The sequence below is a fragment of the Zingiber officinale genome, chromosome 2A (assembly GCF_018446385.1).
Source record: "Zingiber officinale cultivar Zhangliang chromosome 2A, Zo_v1.1, whole genome shotgun sequence".
Lineage (NCBI taxonomy): Eukaryota > Viridiplantae > Streptophyta > Magnoliopsida > Zingiberales > Zingiberaceae > Zingiber > Zingiber officinale.
This window is the reverse complement of record NC_055988.1, coordinates 164,966,848-164,984,106: the sequence shown is the minus strand read 5'-3', so window position 1 is coordinate 164,984,106 and position 17,259 is coordinate 164,966,848. Positions and strand designations below refer to the sequence as shown.

At 41.8% G+C, this 17,259-nt stretch overlaps 1 protein-coding gene across 1 annotated transcript in view; it reads right to left on the bottom strand.

The window, feature by feature from the left end:
* The window catches only part of LOC122044211 (exopolygalacturonase-like), a 38,942-nt gene extending 22,528 nt beyond the window's left edge, over positions 1-16,414 (bottom strand). Inside the window, exon 1 of the mRNA XM_042604739.1 lies at positions 16,161-16,414. Within this exon, the coding sequence (XP_042460673.1) occupies positions 16,161-16,414 (254 nt within the window). The remainder of the gene's footprint in view (positions 1-16,160) is intronic.
* Positions 16,415-17,259: the final 845 nt, after the last annotated feature.

Here is a 17,259-nt window from a genome sequence, read left to right as displayed (position 1 = left end):
TTTATAGACGCCGGCTCGTCTCTCGATATTTAACGACGGAGCTCGTCAGAGCGGATCTTTATAGCCGGTCGGCGCGGCTCTACGGTTTAACGTCTGGGCTAGACGGCCTTCAAGGCTAACTCCTTACCAGGTCGAGCGACCTTGGCCTTCATAACTTATCTAGCGCTTGAACAGTCTTTGTGCCCGGCCGAACGGCACGGGTCATTTGCTTGCGCATCCAATCGGCTGGGAGGCCTTCACTATTCGGGCGCTTGGCTCGGATAATCCATATGCCCCTTTCACCCAGCTTGGAGAACGTACTCCTGGCCAAACGGCTCAGGGTCTGCTTCGTCGAGCATTTTGGCTCGGATAATTTACCTTCGTCCGGAAGGTACTGGGTCTTCGATCCTCGAGCGCTTGGCTCGACCCATTTACCTCCGGCCGAGCGACTCGGGGCCTTCGTCGTCGAGCCTCTGGCTGGCTAGTATATCAACCTCCCGGCCAAGCGGCTCGGGGGCCTTCATTCGGAAAATTACGATGAATTCTACGCCCGAAAGAAACTATCTGAAAAACTAACTTGCCGATTAGCATAAGATCTAACGCAATTTCTCAACTCCCGAATACCCGTGGAGTGAGGTGGATACAATGTACTTCGTCGAAATTCATCCAAGGCCAGGAGGATGGCGAAACTTCCCGGTCGGTCCTCCATGGCCGTTCGACCTACCAGAGGTGGAGGCGTCCTGCTGCTTTATCCTTTTACTTGAGCCTTCTGCTCCCATTGCTCCATGAGCCTTCGTCAGCGAGCGCCTGGCTCGGATACTATACCTCCAGCCGAACGGCTCGAGGCCTTCTTCATCGATCCAAGAGCGCTTGGCTCGTATCTTATACACCATGAAGATAGGCCGCTCGGCCAATAATTCCAATTACGCACATCATAACATTTTGCCTTCTACATTTCAAATATACAACCAAACGAAAAATATACAGCACATATTCTATTGGTGCACCTCTCGCCCTGTCCCGGACAGGCTAGAGATAACTTGTGCTTCATGGTGGATCCAAGTGCCAATCCCTCTTCATCCGCTCGGCGGCTCGTCCATGTTGGTTGCTACTCGGAAAGCCTATAGGTTCCACTGTACAAAAATTTTGTACAAAGGTCTGAACCTTTTCCTAGCTACCATGTGTTCTTTTAAATTAAATTTTGGATCTCCTGCGGAACTTAACACGTTTGATCCAAAACTTAATCTATTTGTTCTTTTAGGTTTTGACTTGGATCTCCTGCGGAACTTAACACGTTCGACCCAAGTCTCCTTAAGTTATTAATTCCATTAAATATTAATTTCCATAAAAGGTTCCCAGTACTGACGTGGCGAGGCACATGGCCTTCTTGGATATGGGAGCAACCACCACTGACTAGACAAAACCTTTAATAGAAAGCTAATATTTAATTTCCTAAAATAACTTTAGGTTAACCAAAGAGAACAATCAAATCACAAGGAAAAGAAAGAAACAAAAGAACACAACTCGAAAAAACATATTCGAAATACTAGAACGTAAGCCTCTTGTATTTGGTATTATTTCCATAAATAACTAGCATGATGCGGAAATAGAAATTACTAGTTATACCTTGTAGAAAAACCTCTTGATCTTCTACCGTATTCCTCTTCTAACCTCGGACGTTGTGTGGGCAACGATCTTCCAAGATGAGAAACCACCAACCACCTTCTTCTCCTCCAAGCAAGGTTCGGCCACAAAAGAAAAGCTTCACCCCCCCCCCCCACCAAAATACTAACCAAGCTCCAAGAGATGCTAGCTTTCTCTCCTTCTTCTTCTTCTTCTCCGAGTAGTATCCGGCCACCACAAGAGCTCCAATAGAAGGGTAGGGTTCAGCCACCACAAGAGGAAGAGGTGGAGAGGTTGGCCGGCCACACCAAGGAACAAAAGAGGGAGAGGAATAATAGATGTTGTGTCTTATGAAGGCACCCTCACCCCTTCTTTTATATTCCTTGGCCTAGGTAAATTAGGAAATTTAATTACAATAAATTTTCCTTAATTTCCTTGACATGATTTAATTGAGAGAAATAAAATAAAATTTCCCCAATTAATTTGTGATGGCCGGCCACATCATTGGAATACAAAAGAGGACAAGTTTTAATCAACAATTAAAACTTCCTAATTTGTTTCCGGAAATTTTAAAAAATAAAATTTCTCTTTAAAATCTCTTCATGGTTAATAAAAGGAAATATTTATAATTTTAATTTTATTAACATGTGAATAATTTTAAAGAGAAAATAAAACATCTCTTCAATCTACAAATAAGGAAAGAGATCTAATCTCTTTCTTTAATCTTTTGTAGATCTTTTACAAGAGAGATATTTTAATTTTAATTCTCTTTAAAATATATCTTCCACATAATAATAAAAATTAAAATTAAATTTCTTTTTAATTTTATTTGGCCGGCCCTACTAACTTGGGTTCAAGCTAGGGCCGGCCACCTAATAATATACCTAGGCCGACCCCCAAGCTAGCTTGGCCGGCCCCCTTGGGTGGGTATAGAAGGTGGGTATAGGTGGGTATAGTACTCTATAAATAAGAGGCTACGATAGGGACCGAGAGGAGGAATTGGTTTTGGTCTCCCGATAAAATTAAGCATCCCGTGTTCGCCTCGAACACACAACTTAATTTTATCAACGATAATTCATTCCACTAGAGAACTATCATTGAACTACCGCACCAATCCCAAATTACATTTTTGGGCTCCTTCTTATTATGAGTGTGTTAGTCTCCCTGTGTTTAAGATATCGAATGTCCACTAATTAAGTGAGTTACTGACAACTCATTTAATTAATGTCTAAGTCCAAGAGTAGTACCACTCAACTTTATCGTCATGTCGGACTAAGTCCACCTGCAGGGTTTAACATGACAATCCTTATGAGCTCCTCTTGGGGACATTATCAACCTAGTATCTCTAGGACACAGTTTCCTTCTATAATCAACAACACACTATAAGTGATAGCATTTCCCAACTTATCGGGTTTATTGATTCATCGAACTAAATCTCACCCATTGATAAATTAAAGAAATAAATATCAAATATATGTGCTTGTTATTATATTAGGATTAAGAGCACACACTTCCATAATAACCGAGGTCTTTGTTCCTTTATAAAGTCAGTATAAAAGAAACGACCTCAAATGGTCCTACTCAATACACTCTGAGTATACTAGTGTAATTATATAGTCAAGATAAACTAATACCTAATTACACTACGACCTTCTAATGGTTTGTTCCTTTCCATTTTGGTCGTGAGCTACTGTTTATAATTTATAAGGTACTGATAACATCATCTTCTGCATGTGACACCACATACTATGTTATCTACAATATAAATTAAATGAACACCTACAAACAAATGTAGATAATTAGACCAAATGTGCTCTTTTATTCATAATGGATGTTTACACATCTTATGCTTTCAGGATACACTCCAACAATCTCCCACTTATACTAATGACTAAGTGCCATATCTTCTACCATACATCTGATTCTCATTCCTCCACATGCCGATCGAAAGCTTTCGGGAAGGGCCTTAGTGAAAGGATCGCCAGGTTATCCGTGATGCAATCTTGGCGATGACAACTTCTCCTCGCTTCACAATATCTCGTATCGGTGGTACTTGCGCTCTATATGTTTACTCGCCTTATGAGCTCGTGGTTCCTTCGAGTTTGCTGCAGCGCTATTATCACAATAAATTGTGATGATCTTGGGCAAACCGGAATCACATCTAAGTCCATTAGAAAGTTCTGAGCCATTGCTTCTTTAGCCGCCTCAGAGGCTGCTACATACTCCGCTTCCATGGTTGAGTCCGACGCATTCGCTTAACACTCCTCCATGAAATGGCTCCACCTCCTAAAGTAAACACATAGCCGATGTAGACTTCTGTTATCCCTATCGATTGGAAATCAATCAGTGTAACCACGAGCAAATCATCCTTGGTATACTAGCATATAATCCCTAGTCCTTCTCGGGTACTTTAATATATGCTTTACCGCATCAATGTCCTTGTCCGGGGTTACTCTGATATCTTCTATGCCCACGGCAAAACAAATATCGGTCTCGTACATAGCATTGCATACATTAGGCTTCCTACAGCTGAAGCAAGGAACCGCTTTCATGTCCTCTATCTCTTTTGATGTCTTTGGAGACATCTCTTTAGATAAAGCTACTCCATGTCTAAAAGGTAAGAAACCTTTCTTGGAATCCTGCATGCTAAAACGAGCAAGGATTGTATCTATATATGAAGCTTGGGATAGACACAACATTCTTTTCTTACGATCCCTTATAACTTTGATCCCAAGAATGTGTGCACATTCTCCTAAGTCCTTCATATCAAATTGTTTGGACAACCATACCCTTACGTCTGATAATACTTTGACATTGTTGCCAATTAACAAAATATCATCTACGTATAGTACAAGAAATACCACCACGTTTCCGTTACACTTCTTATATACACAAGACTCATCCGGACTTTGAATAAATCCATATGACTGGATTACTTCATTAAACCGGATGTTCCAAGACTTTGAAGCTTGCTTATCCATAAATGGACCGATTGAGCCACTAGATGCTCTTTGCCTTTTTCAATGAACCCTTCTGGTTGCTTCATATGGATGTTCTCTTCAAGACTTCCATTAAGGAAAGCTGTCTTGACATCCATTTGCCAAATCTCATAATCCATATGAGCAGCAATAGATAAGAGTATCTGGATAGACTTAAGCATGGCTACCGGTGAAAAAGTCTCCTCATAATCGATTCCCTCTTTCTGAGTGTACCCTTTCGCAACAAGCCTAGCTTTGAAGGTTTCTACCTTCCCGTCTGTCCCTCTTTTCCTTTTGTAGATCCACTTGCATCCAACGGCTTTTACACCATCAGGTGGTTCTACAAGCTCCCAGACTTTATTAGAGTACATAGACTCTATTTCAGAATTCATTGCCTTTTGCCAAGATGCTGCATCTATATCTTGGAGTGCTTCGTCGTATGTTCGTGGATCAGGTTCATGTTTACCCGGGACCAAGTCTGAAGACTCTCCCAAAAACATGAATCTTTCAGGCTGCCTTACAACCCTCCCACTACGACGAGGCACTGTCTGTGGTTGTGTATCATGTGTGACACGTGTTGCAGTCTCTTGTGGTACTTCATCTTGTACTGTTGGTACTGAAGTAGACATGTCCTCTCTAAGTTCTTCTAAAACAACTTTACTACTGGGTTTGTGATCCATTATATAGTCTTTTTCTAAAAACTGGGCATTGGTGCTAACAATAACCTTCTGGTCTTTAGGACTATAAAATATACCACCTTTCGTTCCTCTGGGATAACCCACAAACACGCGAACTTCTATACGAGATTCTAACTTATCAGCATCTGGTTTCAGCACATGTGCTGGACTACCCCAAATCCGAATATGTCTTAGACTGGGTTTTCGCCCATTCTACAATTCTGTGGGAGTAGAAGATACTGATTTAGAAGGTACTAAGTTCAGAACGTATACTGCTGTTTCCAGAGCATATCCCCAAAACGATTTTGGTAATTCTGAATAACTCATCATTGATCTAACCATCTCCATAAGAGTCCTATTCCTTCGTTACGCTACACCATTCCGTTGGGGTGTTCCAGTGCATAGGATTGAATCCCACCTCGATAAGTAATTCCTAAACTCTCCTAAGAGGTATTCGCCACCACGATCGATCGTAGTGTCTTGATACTTTACCTAATCGTTTCTCCACATCGGTCTTGTATTCTTTGAACTTATCAAAGCACTGACTATGCGCATTAGGTAAATATATCCGTATCTTGAATAATCGTCTATGAAAGAGACAAAATATTCAAAACCTCCTCTTGCACGGATGACATAGGACCACATAAATCGAGTGAACCAACTCTAACACTTCTTTGGCTCTATACCCTTGGCCTTGAACGGCCTCTTGGTCATTTTACCTTCTAAGCAAGATTCACAAGTTGGAAAATTTTCCAACTCTAATGAACTCAAAGTCCATCGGCTATAAGCCTCTGAATCCTACTTAAATTAATATGACCAAGTCTTAGATGCCAAAGATATGCTTGGTTCATTTCGAAGGTTCTTTTCTCTTATTAGAATTAGAAGATGAGTTATAAATTTCCATGTTTTGCTTTATGGAAGAAATTGGATTTAAAGTATACAAATTGCCAACTAATGCACCAGATAATCACTTTATTTCTTTTAATAACTACATCGTTATCGAAAGAAACTGAATATCCATCTAAAAATAGTTTAGAACTGAAATTAAATTCTTTCTAAAACTGGGTACATAAAGAGATTCTTAAAACCAAATTTCTATTTCTACTAAAAGACAAGTAGACGTCTCCCACTGCAACATGCCACCTTAGTAGCATTGCCCATGTAGATGATAATCTCCCTTCAGATAGTCGCGGGTTTCCTCCCCTGAAAGGAATTGCAGACATGATCGATGGCTCCTCTACACACCAGGTGCTGGTAGATAACACCGCTAAACATGTTTCAACAACTAGAGCATGAGATATACCTTTGTTTTGGTTCCTACGAGGACAGTCCGCCTTCCAATGTCCTGCCTGCTTGCAGATGAAGCATTTGCCCTTCGGCTTCTTCACTCCAGCTTTAAATCCCGTACTCTGAGATTTATTCACTTTCTTTGCTGAACCAGCTTGTTTCTTCTTCTTCTTTCCTTTCGGTTTAGAAGTAGAACCATTTTCAGCATAGTGAATTTGAGCATTGTGACGAAATAATCCTTCTGCTGCTTGAAGTTCTGTCAGTAGTTCCGCTAATGAATAAACCCTCTTATTCATATTATAGTTCAGGCGAAACTGCTCAAAACTTCTAGGTAGCGTTTGGAGGATCATATCGATCTGGGTTTCCCCATCAATTTCTCCTCCAAGGATCTGTATCTCGTTCAGATAAGCCATCATCTTTAGGATATGATCCCTTACAGGAGTACCCTCTTGCATGGTGGCTGTCATTATCTTTCTCATGGCTTCTTGCCTAGAAGCCCTATCCTGATGACCAAAGAGTTCCTTGAGATTGTTCATAATATCATAGGCTGTTGGTAAATCTTGATGCTGATGTTGCAATACATTTGACATTGAAGCCAAAATGTAACACCGCGCCATCTCATCCCGCTTTTACCCATTTCCTATGATATTCAATCTCCTCTGGTAGATTCACCAAGAGGTGCATGAGGCACCGCTCATCAAGACATATTTATAGCTTTCAAAGAAGAACAATGTCCGTGTTTCTTTTCCAAGCTATGTAGTTTGGTCCAGAAAGTCTATTCTGTTGAAGTATGATGGACAGTGGGTTGAAAGACATCCTAAGAATCACAAATAACTTTTGGTCAGAACTCTAAATTTAGAATAATATTGATTCCTCAAACAATACTATTTTAAATTAACCAACACCGTAAAACACCGTGAATTTTGTATGCCACGTTAGTGTGGACGTATACAAATTCAACATTTGTAAAGGAGGGTTTTAACCCATTAATTTTATTATCTTGTCAACCTAACTTTTGACAAATAAAAATAATAGTTGGTATCATTTGGTCACACATATAATAGCAGTGACTCCGTTGGGGAGGATACTATTAGATGTGTCTAAGTGTATACCATTACTTGACACTAAGTCCATTAATAAGATTATGCCCCTTCCGTTGGGGAAGATCACACGCTCTTAATTAATTTCCTATAGTCATCCAAAATGGAAGTTTATTCTAGTGATCCACAAACAAGCTCATCCGTTATGGAGGAAGGCACTCAGAGCCAACGCGTAAGCTTGTTTGCATTACTTACAAACCAGAATGGAGACCATGAGATTTATTTAAAAATCCTCTCCCACTTAGTTATTTATAAATGAGGAATTTTAACTATGCTAGCCTACTAAACTTGTAAACTAACATGCACAGCACAATATAAAAGCAATAAATAGAAAATTTAATTTTCAACTATTATGACTTTTATCTCTAATTGTCCTCCGTGTGTTGTCATCCCAAGCTGCTGCCATATTTGGCCACCGCCACCGGGTCTAGCTGTCGCATCCATCTTGCTCCTAGTTCCGCTGCGCCTCTGGTCCTTAGAAGGTTCCACGCTTTGCAAGATTCGATCCGTGACATTAATAGAATTTTACATTTTGATCCTATATTCCATAAAAGGAATGTACATGTATCTAGATCAAAAATAAAATCCTAATAAAACTAAATACACCTCCTGGTATTTTAATACAATCATGCACACACATTAAATGCCCTTGACATGTCCAAGGGTCCAATCACACACATAATAACTAAAAGCCATAATAGTTGGATCCTGCATCCACAAAGTTAGCACATCCTACTATTATCCCGCCTAAATTATGTATGACATGTGCATAATTAAACTAAATACCAAATACAGAGGCAAAACCCTAGCTCGATACCAATTGTTGGTTGCTACTAAGCCTATAGTTGTACAAAAAATTTTGTACAAAGGTCCGAACCTTTCCTAGCTACCATGTGTTCTTTTAAATTAAATTTTGGATCTCTGCGGAACTTAACACGCTTGATCCAAAACTTAATCTATTTGTTCTTTTAGGTTTTGACTTGGATCTCCGGAACTTAACACGTTCGACCCAAGTCTCCTTAAGTTATTAATTCCATTAAATATTAATTTCCATAAAAGGTTCTCAGTACTGACGTGGCGAGGCACATGACCTTCTTGGATATGGGAGCAACCACCACCGACTAGACAAAACCTTTAATAGAAAGCTAATATTTAATTTCCTAAAATAACTTTAGGTTAAACAAAGAGAACAATCAAATCACAAGGAAAAGAAAGAAACAAAAGAACACAACTACAAAAAACCATATTCAAAATACTAAAAAATAAGCCTAATGTATTAGGTATTATTTCCATAAATAACTAGCATGATGCGGAAATAGAAATTACTAGTTATACCTTGTAGAAAAACCTCTTGATCTTCTACCGTATTCCTCTTCTAACCTCGGACGTTGTGTGGGCAACGATCTTCCAAGATGAGAAACCACCAACCACCTTCTTCTCCTCCAAGCAAGGTTCGGCCACAAAAGAAAAGCTTCACCAAGGAGAAAACCAAAATACTAACCAAGCTCCAAGAGATGCTAGCTTTCTCCTTCTTCTTCTTCTTCTCCGAGTAGTATCCGGCCACCACAAGAGCTCCAATAGAAGGGTAGGGTTCGGCCACCACAAGAGGAAGAGATGGAGAGGTTGGCCGGCCACACCAAGGAACAAAAGAAGGAGAGGAATAATAGATGTTGTGTCTTATGAAGGCACCCTCACCCCTTCTTTTATATTCCTTGGCCTAGGTAAATTAGGAAATTTAATTACAATAAATTTTCCTTAATTTCCTTGACATGATTTAATTGAGAGAAATAAAATAAAATTTCCCCAATTAATTTGTGATGGCCGGCCACATCATTGGAATACAAAAGAGGACAAGTTTTAATCAACAATTAAAACTTCCTAATTTGTTTCCGGAAATTTTAAAAAATAAAATTTCTCTTTAAAATCTCTTCATGGTTAATAAAAGGAAATATTTATAATTTTAATTTTATTAACATGTGAATAATTTTAAAGAGAAAATAAAACATCTCTTCAAATCTACAAATAAGGAAAGAGATCTAATCTCTTTCTTTAATCTTTTGTAGATCTTTTACAAGAGAGATATTTTAATTTTAATTCTCTTTAAAATATATCTTCCACATAATAATAAAAATTAAAATTAAATTTCTTTTTTAATTTTATTTGGCCGGCCCTACTAGCTTGGGTTCAAGCTAGGGCCGGCCACAAACTTAGGCCGGCCCTAGCTGATTCCCAAGCTAGCTTGGCCGGCCCCTTTAGGTGGGTATAGAAGGTGGGTATAGGTGGGTATAGTACTCTATAAATAAGAGGCTACGATAGGGACCGAGAGGAGGAATTGGTTTTGGTCTCCCGATAAAATTACATCCCGTGTTCGCCCGAACACACAACTTAATTTTATCAACGATAATTCATTCCACTAGAGAACTATCATTGAACTACCGCACCAATCCCAAATTACAGTTTTGGGCTCCTGCTTATTATGAGGGTGTTAGTCTCCCTGTGTTTAAGATATCGAATGTCCACTAATTAAGTGAGGTACTGACAACTCATGTAATTAATGTCTAAGTCCAAGAGGAGTACCACTCAACTTTATCGTCATGCCGGACTAAGTCCACCAGGGTTTAACATGACAATCCTTATGAGCTCCTCTTGGGGACATTATCAACCTAGTATCTCTAGGACACGCTTCCTTCTATAATCAACAACACACACTATAAGTGATAGCATTTCCCAACTTATCGTTTATTGATTCATCGAACTAAATCTCACCCATTGATAAATTAAAGAAATAAATATCAAATATATGTGCTTGTTATTATATTAGGATTAAGAGCACACACTTCCATAATAACTGAGGTCTTTGTTCCTTTATAAAGTCAGTATAAAAGGAACGACCTCGAATGGTCCTACTCAATACACTCTGAGTATACTAGTGTAATTATATAGTCAAGATAAACTAATACCTAATTACACTACGACCTTCTAATGGTTTGTTCCTTTCCATTCTGGTCGTGAGCTACTGTTTATAATTTATAAGGTACTGATAACATCATCTTCTGTATGTGACACCACATACTATGTTATCTACAATATAAATTAAATGAACAACTACAAACAAATGTAGATAATTAGACCAAATGTGATTCTTTATTCATAATGAATGTTTACAAAGCTTAGGCTTTCAGTATACACTCCAACAGTCCACCCAACTTCCTCGTATGCGGACGATTCATCGCCTGACATCAAACTCCCGCTCTCGAGGTTCCAGAAGGAGGGGCTTGCTATAAGTCGAATTCGGGAGATGAAGTATCTGCTTTTGAGGGAAATGGAACTTTGGCAGTCGGTGCTTCCGCTCGGGAGAAGCGTCCGCTCGGAGGATTTTGCCCTTCCTATGATCCCACACGGGAGGCTCATCAGATGAAGATCCTTGCCCCCCGTGAGCGGGCGCGATTTCTGGGGGAGTACGGAAGAGTGCCTGAGGGAATGCAACGGTGGCTTGAGGTGCTTCCGCTCGGCCACCCGATGCAGATGTTGCTTGTTGCTCCGGCCGCTCGGCGGCTACTTTCTGTTTTAGCTCCATAAGTTTGGCGGCCCTCATCTCGACCAGAGCGTCGAGTTCTTCTGTCGAAAGCATCACCGTGTGTTGTCGTCCAGCCTCGTCCATCGTTCCCGTTCGGATGCAGGAGCGTTCCCACAGACGGCGCCAAATTGATCCTGTCCGAACCAGGGGTCAACGAACGCTGGGGACGTGGCGCTCCCTGCTGAATCCTCGAGTGCTCCGGCGAACCTGCAACAAAACCGAGCCGGGAGGGGTGTCCCGGCGATGGCCCTCCGACGCTCAAGTCAGGCGAAGGAATAGATGAAAGTGGTTGTCGGATGAAGACTCGCGTACCTCCGGTTGAAGAAGTTGAGGCCTTATATAGACTTCTGAGGAGGCTGATGTACATATACCGAGGCACACACACGTGTCCTCAACCCATACCCAGTATGGGCTTGTCAGAGGAGCTTGCCTGACTCCTTACTGCTACAGTACGAGCACGTCTTTGATGGGACAGTGAGCATGTCTTTGATGGGACAGTGAGCCCATGTCCTTGATGGGACAGTGAGCCCCTGTCCTAGGATCCTGCATATCATCTGCTGTCAGAAGATGTTCCTATCCTTGCCTTTTCTTACTCCCCGTCAATCGTCCGACCGGTCGGCCGTTTCCTCGCGTCCGGCCGATCGGATGTCCTGATCCGCGCGGGAGCTTCCGGGTCATGTGCTCTGGACTGTTCGCAGCGTTGATGTTTTATTCCTTCGGCCGAGCAGGCCCTCTGCTCGGCCTTTCCTACTGTTCATCATGAGCGTCGGAACCCCGCCTCCGGCGGGGTATATTGCTTCCGCTCGGAAGCCTCAGCTGGTCGTCGCCCTCCTTATCCGCTCGGCCAAGGCCTTTGGCCCTCCTCGCGGCGTTGACTCTGCCAAATGGGGTCCCCCATTCTTACTGCCGGATCACTAGGGCTAATACAACTCCTGCTGTATTAGTTAAATATAATCATGCACACATAATAAAATACCCTTGACATGTCCAAGCAAGGGTCCAATCACACACAAAAATCATAAGTCATAATAGTTGGAGTCTGCAACTACAGAGTTAGCATATCCTACTATTATCCTACCTAAATTATATATGACATGTGCATAATTAAATTGAAAATCAAACACACAGAGGCAAACCCTAGCTCTGATACCAATTGTTGGTTAGTCCTAGGAAGATCGTACCGGTTCCACTATACAAAAATTTTGTACTAGTGTCAAACCTTTCCTAATAACCTATTGTGTTCTTTAGAAATTAAATTAGGAATCACAAATGGAACTTAACATTATTGATTCCAAATTTAACATATCTGTTCTTAATGGTTTAGACTTGGATTGCAAGCGGAACTTAACACTATTGATCCAAATCAACCTATGTTACAAATTCAATTAAATATTTATTTCAGAAATCGGCTCTCAGGTAAAACATGGCGAGGTACATGACCTTCTTGGGTATGGGAACATCCACCACTGCCTCGACAAAACCTTTTAACGAAATTAAATATTTAATTTCCTAAAATAACATTAGGTTTAACCAAAAAGAACAATCGAATCACAAGATCAAAAATAAAAAAAAACACAACTTCGAATATCTAATCCGAAAATCTAGAATCTAATGCCTCTTGTGTTTGGAATTCATACAAAGAAAAACTAGTATGATGCGGAAAATAATTACTAGTTATACCTTCCTTTGTATGCAACGACATCTTGATCTTCTACCGTATTCCTCTTCTAATCTTGGACGTTGTGTGGGTAACGATCTACCGAGATGAGAACCACCCAAGCCCTTCTTCTCCCTCCTTGCAAGTTTCGGCCAAACTAAGACTCCTCGAAGGATGTAGAGTTTCGGCCACACCACCAAGCTCCAAGGGATGCAAGAAACAAAGCATCCTCTCTCCTTCTTCTCCTAGCTAGATCCGGCCACCAACAAGAGCTCCAAGAGAGGGATGAAACCGTCCACTAAAGAAGAAGAGAAGAGGAGAAGAAGAAGCTCTAGAGTCGGCCACAACCAAGGAAGAGAGGGAGGAAAATAGAATAGAGTATTACCCATGAAGGCACCTCTATCCCCTCTTTTATAATCCTTGGTCTTGGCAAATAAGGAAAGTTTAAATAAAAATTTCCTTAATTCCTTTGTCATTAAAAGGAAAATATAATTAATTAAAATCAAATTTCTTTTCTTACATATCATGGCCGGCCACCTACAAGCTCCAAATAAGGAAAGTTTTAAATCACAAGAATTAAAACTTTCTAATTTGTTTCCGGAAATTTATAAAAAAAATTTCTAATAAATTTTCCCTTCATGGTGGGTTATAAAAGGAAATTTTATAAATTAAAATATTTCTTTTAAATATGTGGATGATTTCCAAAAAGGAAAGTTTTCTCTGAAATTAAAATCTCCTTTCAATCTACAAATAAGGAAAGATATCAGATCTTTTCTTAAGCTTTTGTAGAAACTTATAAAAGAAAATATTTAATTTTAAAACTCTCTTTTTAAATCATGAACATGGTTATAAAAAAAGAAAATTTTATCAAAATTAAAATCTTCTTTTCAACTACAAATAAGGAAAGATATCAAACCCACTTAATCTTTTGTAGAAAGCTATAAAAGGAAAGATTTAAATTTTAAACTCTCTTTTAAAACCATGGAATCCACATAAGAAAAATTTTAAAAAATAAAATCCTTTTAATTTTATTGTGGCTGGCCACCTAAGCTTGGACTCAAGCTAGGGCCGGCCACCACTTGGTCCATCCAAGGATTAACTTGGACAACCCCTTGCTTGAACTCCAAGCAAGGCTTGGCTGACCACCTTAAGATTGGTAAGAAGGTGGGTATGAGTGGGTATAATACTTTATAAATAATAGACTACGATAGGGACCGAGAGGAGGAATTGGTTTTGGTCTCCTGATGAAATTAAGCTTCCCGTGTTCACCCCGAACACTCAACTTAATTTCATCAATAATAATTCATACCACTAAAGAATTATTATTGAACTACCGCACCAATCCTAAATTACGTTTTGGGCTCCTTATTATGAGTGTGTTAGAGTCCCTGTGTTTAAGATGTCGAATGTCTACTAATTAAATGAGTTACTAACAACTCACTTAATTAATATTTTAGTCCAAGAGTACTACCACTCAACCTTATCGTCATGTCGGACTAAGTCCACCTGCAAGGTTTAACATGATAATCCTTATGAGCTCCTCTTGAGAACATTCTCAACCTAGATTACTAGGACACAATTTCCTTCTATAATCAACATCACACACTATAAGTAATATCATTTCCCAACTTATCGGTCCTTTTGATTTATCGAGCTAAATTGCACCCTTTGATAAATCAAAGAAATAAATACTAAATATGTGTGTTTGTTATTATTTTAGGATTAAGAGCACACACTTCCATAATAACTAAGATCTTTATTCTTTTATTAAGTCAGTATAAAAAGAACTTATCTTAAATGATCCTACTCAATACACTTAGAGTGTACTAATGTAATTTATTAGTCAAGATAAACTAATACTTAAGTAGGAAGGTAGGTATAGGTGGGTATAATTCTCTATAATTAAGAGGCTACGATAGGGACCGAGAGGAGAAATTGGTTTTGGTCTTCCGATGAAATTAAGCTTCCCGTGTTTGCCCCGAACACCCAACTTAATTTCATCAATAATAATTCATACCACTAAAGAATTATTATTGAACTACAGCACCAATCCCAAATTACGTTTTGGGCTCCTTCTTATTATGAGTGTGTTAGTCTCCTTGTATTTAAGATGTCGAATGCCCACTAATTAATTGAGTTACTGACAACTCACTTAATTAATATCTTATGCCAAGAGTAGTACCACTCAACCTCATCATCATGTCGGACTAAGTCCACCTGCAGGATTTAACATGACGATCCTTATGAGCTCCTCTTGGGGACATTCTCAACCTAGATTACCAGGACACAGTTTCCTTCTATAATCAACAACACACACTATAAGTAATATCATTTCCCAACTTATCGGGCCTGATTCGGTGGTAAGGATGGGGGGATCACTCGTTGGCGGGAGGTCAACGACACGTGGAGGTCAAGGGTCAAGAGGGTCAAGCCCGAGGTTGTGCCGAGCGGAGTGGTCGGCCGACCGGACATTCGGCCAAGGGTCTCCCGGACTGGATGTAAGACAACCCGACCAGGGGTCGGGTTTCCGATGCTCAAGGTAAAAGAGGCTATGGGCCGTGCAGACAGGCCGCTCGCCCGAGACACAGGACAATAAGGCGCAATTCCATCCGAGCACATGAACAGGGCCTCCCAGGAGGTCATGAGCGCCGAGCGGCTGGTCCGCTCGGCCCGGGAACAAGTAAGAACGCTAGGAGATAAAAAAGAACAACTGGTAACTTCGTCCTTGAGACACCTGCCGCCGACAAACAGCATGGTCGGCAGCCGGAGTGGACAGAGTATCGTACGGTGGAAGCTTCCACCGTCACATCCGGGATATGCTCGGACGATTGCGGAATGACGTTAGACATGCTTTTCTGACACGACCTATTGAGGTATGTTTGGGGAAGCGTGTACACATCGAGAAGCGTGCCCGCGTCTCCCTAGGGTCCTATATAAGAACCCCCAGACTTCGACAGAGGTATGCAATCTTGATCACTGTAGCCACAGTAACGTTACTCTGCTTCCTCGTTGCCTGACTTGAGCGTTGGAGGGTCGTCGCTGGGAAACCCCTCCCGGCTCGGCTTCTTTGCAGGTTCGCCGGAGGTCCACCTCGACACCAAAGGACAGCGGAGAGCGCCACCTCCCCAGCGTCCGTCGACTCAGAGCTCGGACAGGATCAAATTGGCGCCGTCTGTGGGAACGAACATGAATCCGAGCAAAGACGATGGAAGAAGTTGGACGCCAACTCACGATGACACTCTCTCCTGAAGAACTAGATGCGCTCATCCAAGCGTGGGCGACCAAGATAGTCGAGCAGCAGCAAAAGGCTCAAGCCAAGCGGATAGCGCAATAGGCAACGTCGGCATCAGGCGGTCGGGCAACACTAGACGATCGGCCGGAGCAACTCTCAATATGGGGCCAGAACAAAGGTCCGACCGGCACTCAGGTGGAAGCTCCGCCCGCCCCAATACCGTTCCACCGGCTTTATTCCAAACGCCGTTAGAAGTCGCGCAAGCCAACCTCGACCGAGGCTCTTCGTCTGACGAGGCGCCCATCCGTGACGCAAGGAAGGGTAAGGTGCCCCGGATGGATTCGTCTCCCGAGCGGATCAACCGACAATTCTCTGAGGCCATCTCACAAGCTTCAAAGAGTTCCGCACGGCGTTCCTCCATCACTTCGCGAGCAGCAGACGCTACCAGAAGACCAGCGTCAGTCTGTTCGCCATCAAGCAAGACGCGAAGGAGTCGCTCCGAGCTTACATCCAACGCTTCAACCAGGTGGCTATGGACATCCCAACGGTCACCTCGGAAACTATGATGAACATGTTCACACAGGGGCTTGTGGACGGTGAGTTCTTCCGATCAGTTATCTGAAAGCCGCCTCGTAGCTACGACCACATGTTGAACAAAGTCAACGAGTACATCAACGTGGAAGAAGCTCAGATGGCGAGAAAAAAGGAAGCACCAGCCGAGCCACCAGCCCACGCCGAGCGGAAGCCGCCTTCCAACTATCAACCACCGAGAGGACCCCGCGCAGAAGTCGCCCAACCTCATCAGGAAACAAGGCCGCACGTCGTCCAACAAGTAGCGACCGATTGGCCTAGGCCAAAAAGGAAGGAATGGACTTCCATGTTTTGCTCGCTCCACCAATCCGCCACACACAACACCCGGGATTGTCGGAGTCTCTCTCCGATCGCTCATCCCGTTCCCAGGAGTTATCGTCGTCGATCCCCATCACCCGATAAGCGACATCGACACCAAGAGGCCTGGCGGCGGGCAGCCAGAGAATCACCCGAGCGGCACCCTCACCAGCCGCACAGAGCTAATCCCTGGGCGTCACATGAACGACCTAGGTCATTCACTCGGGAGGAGGAGAACAGAGGAAATGCCTCGAGGGGCGA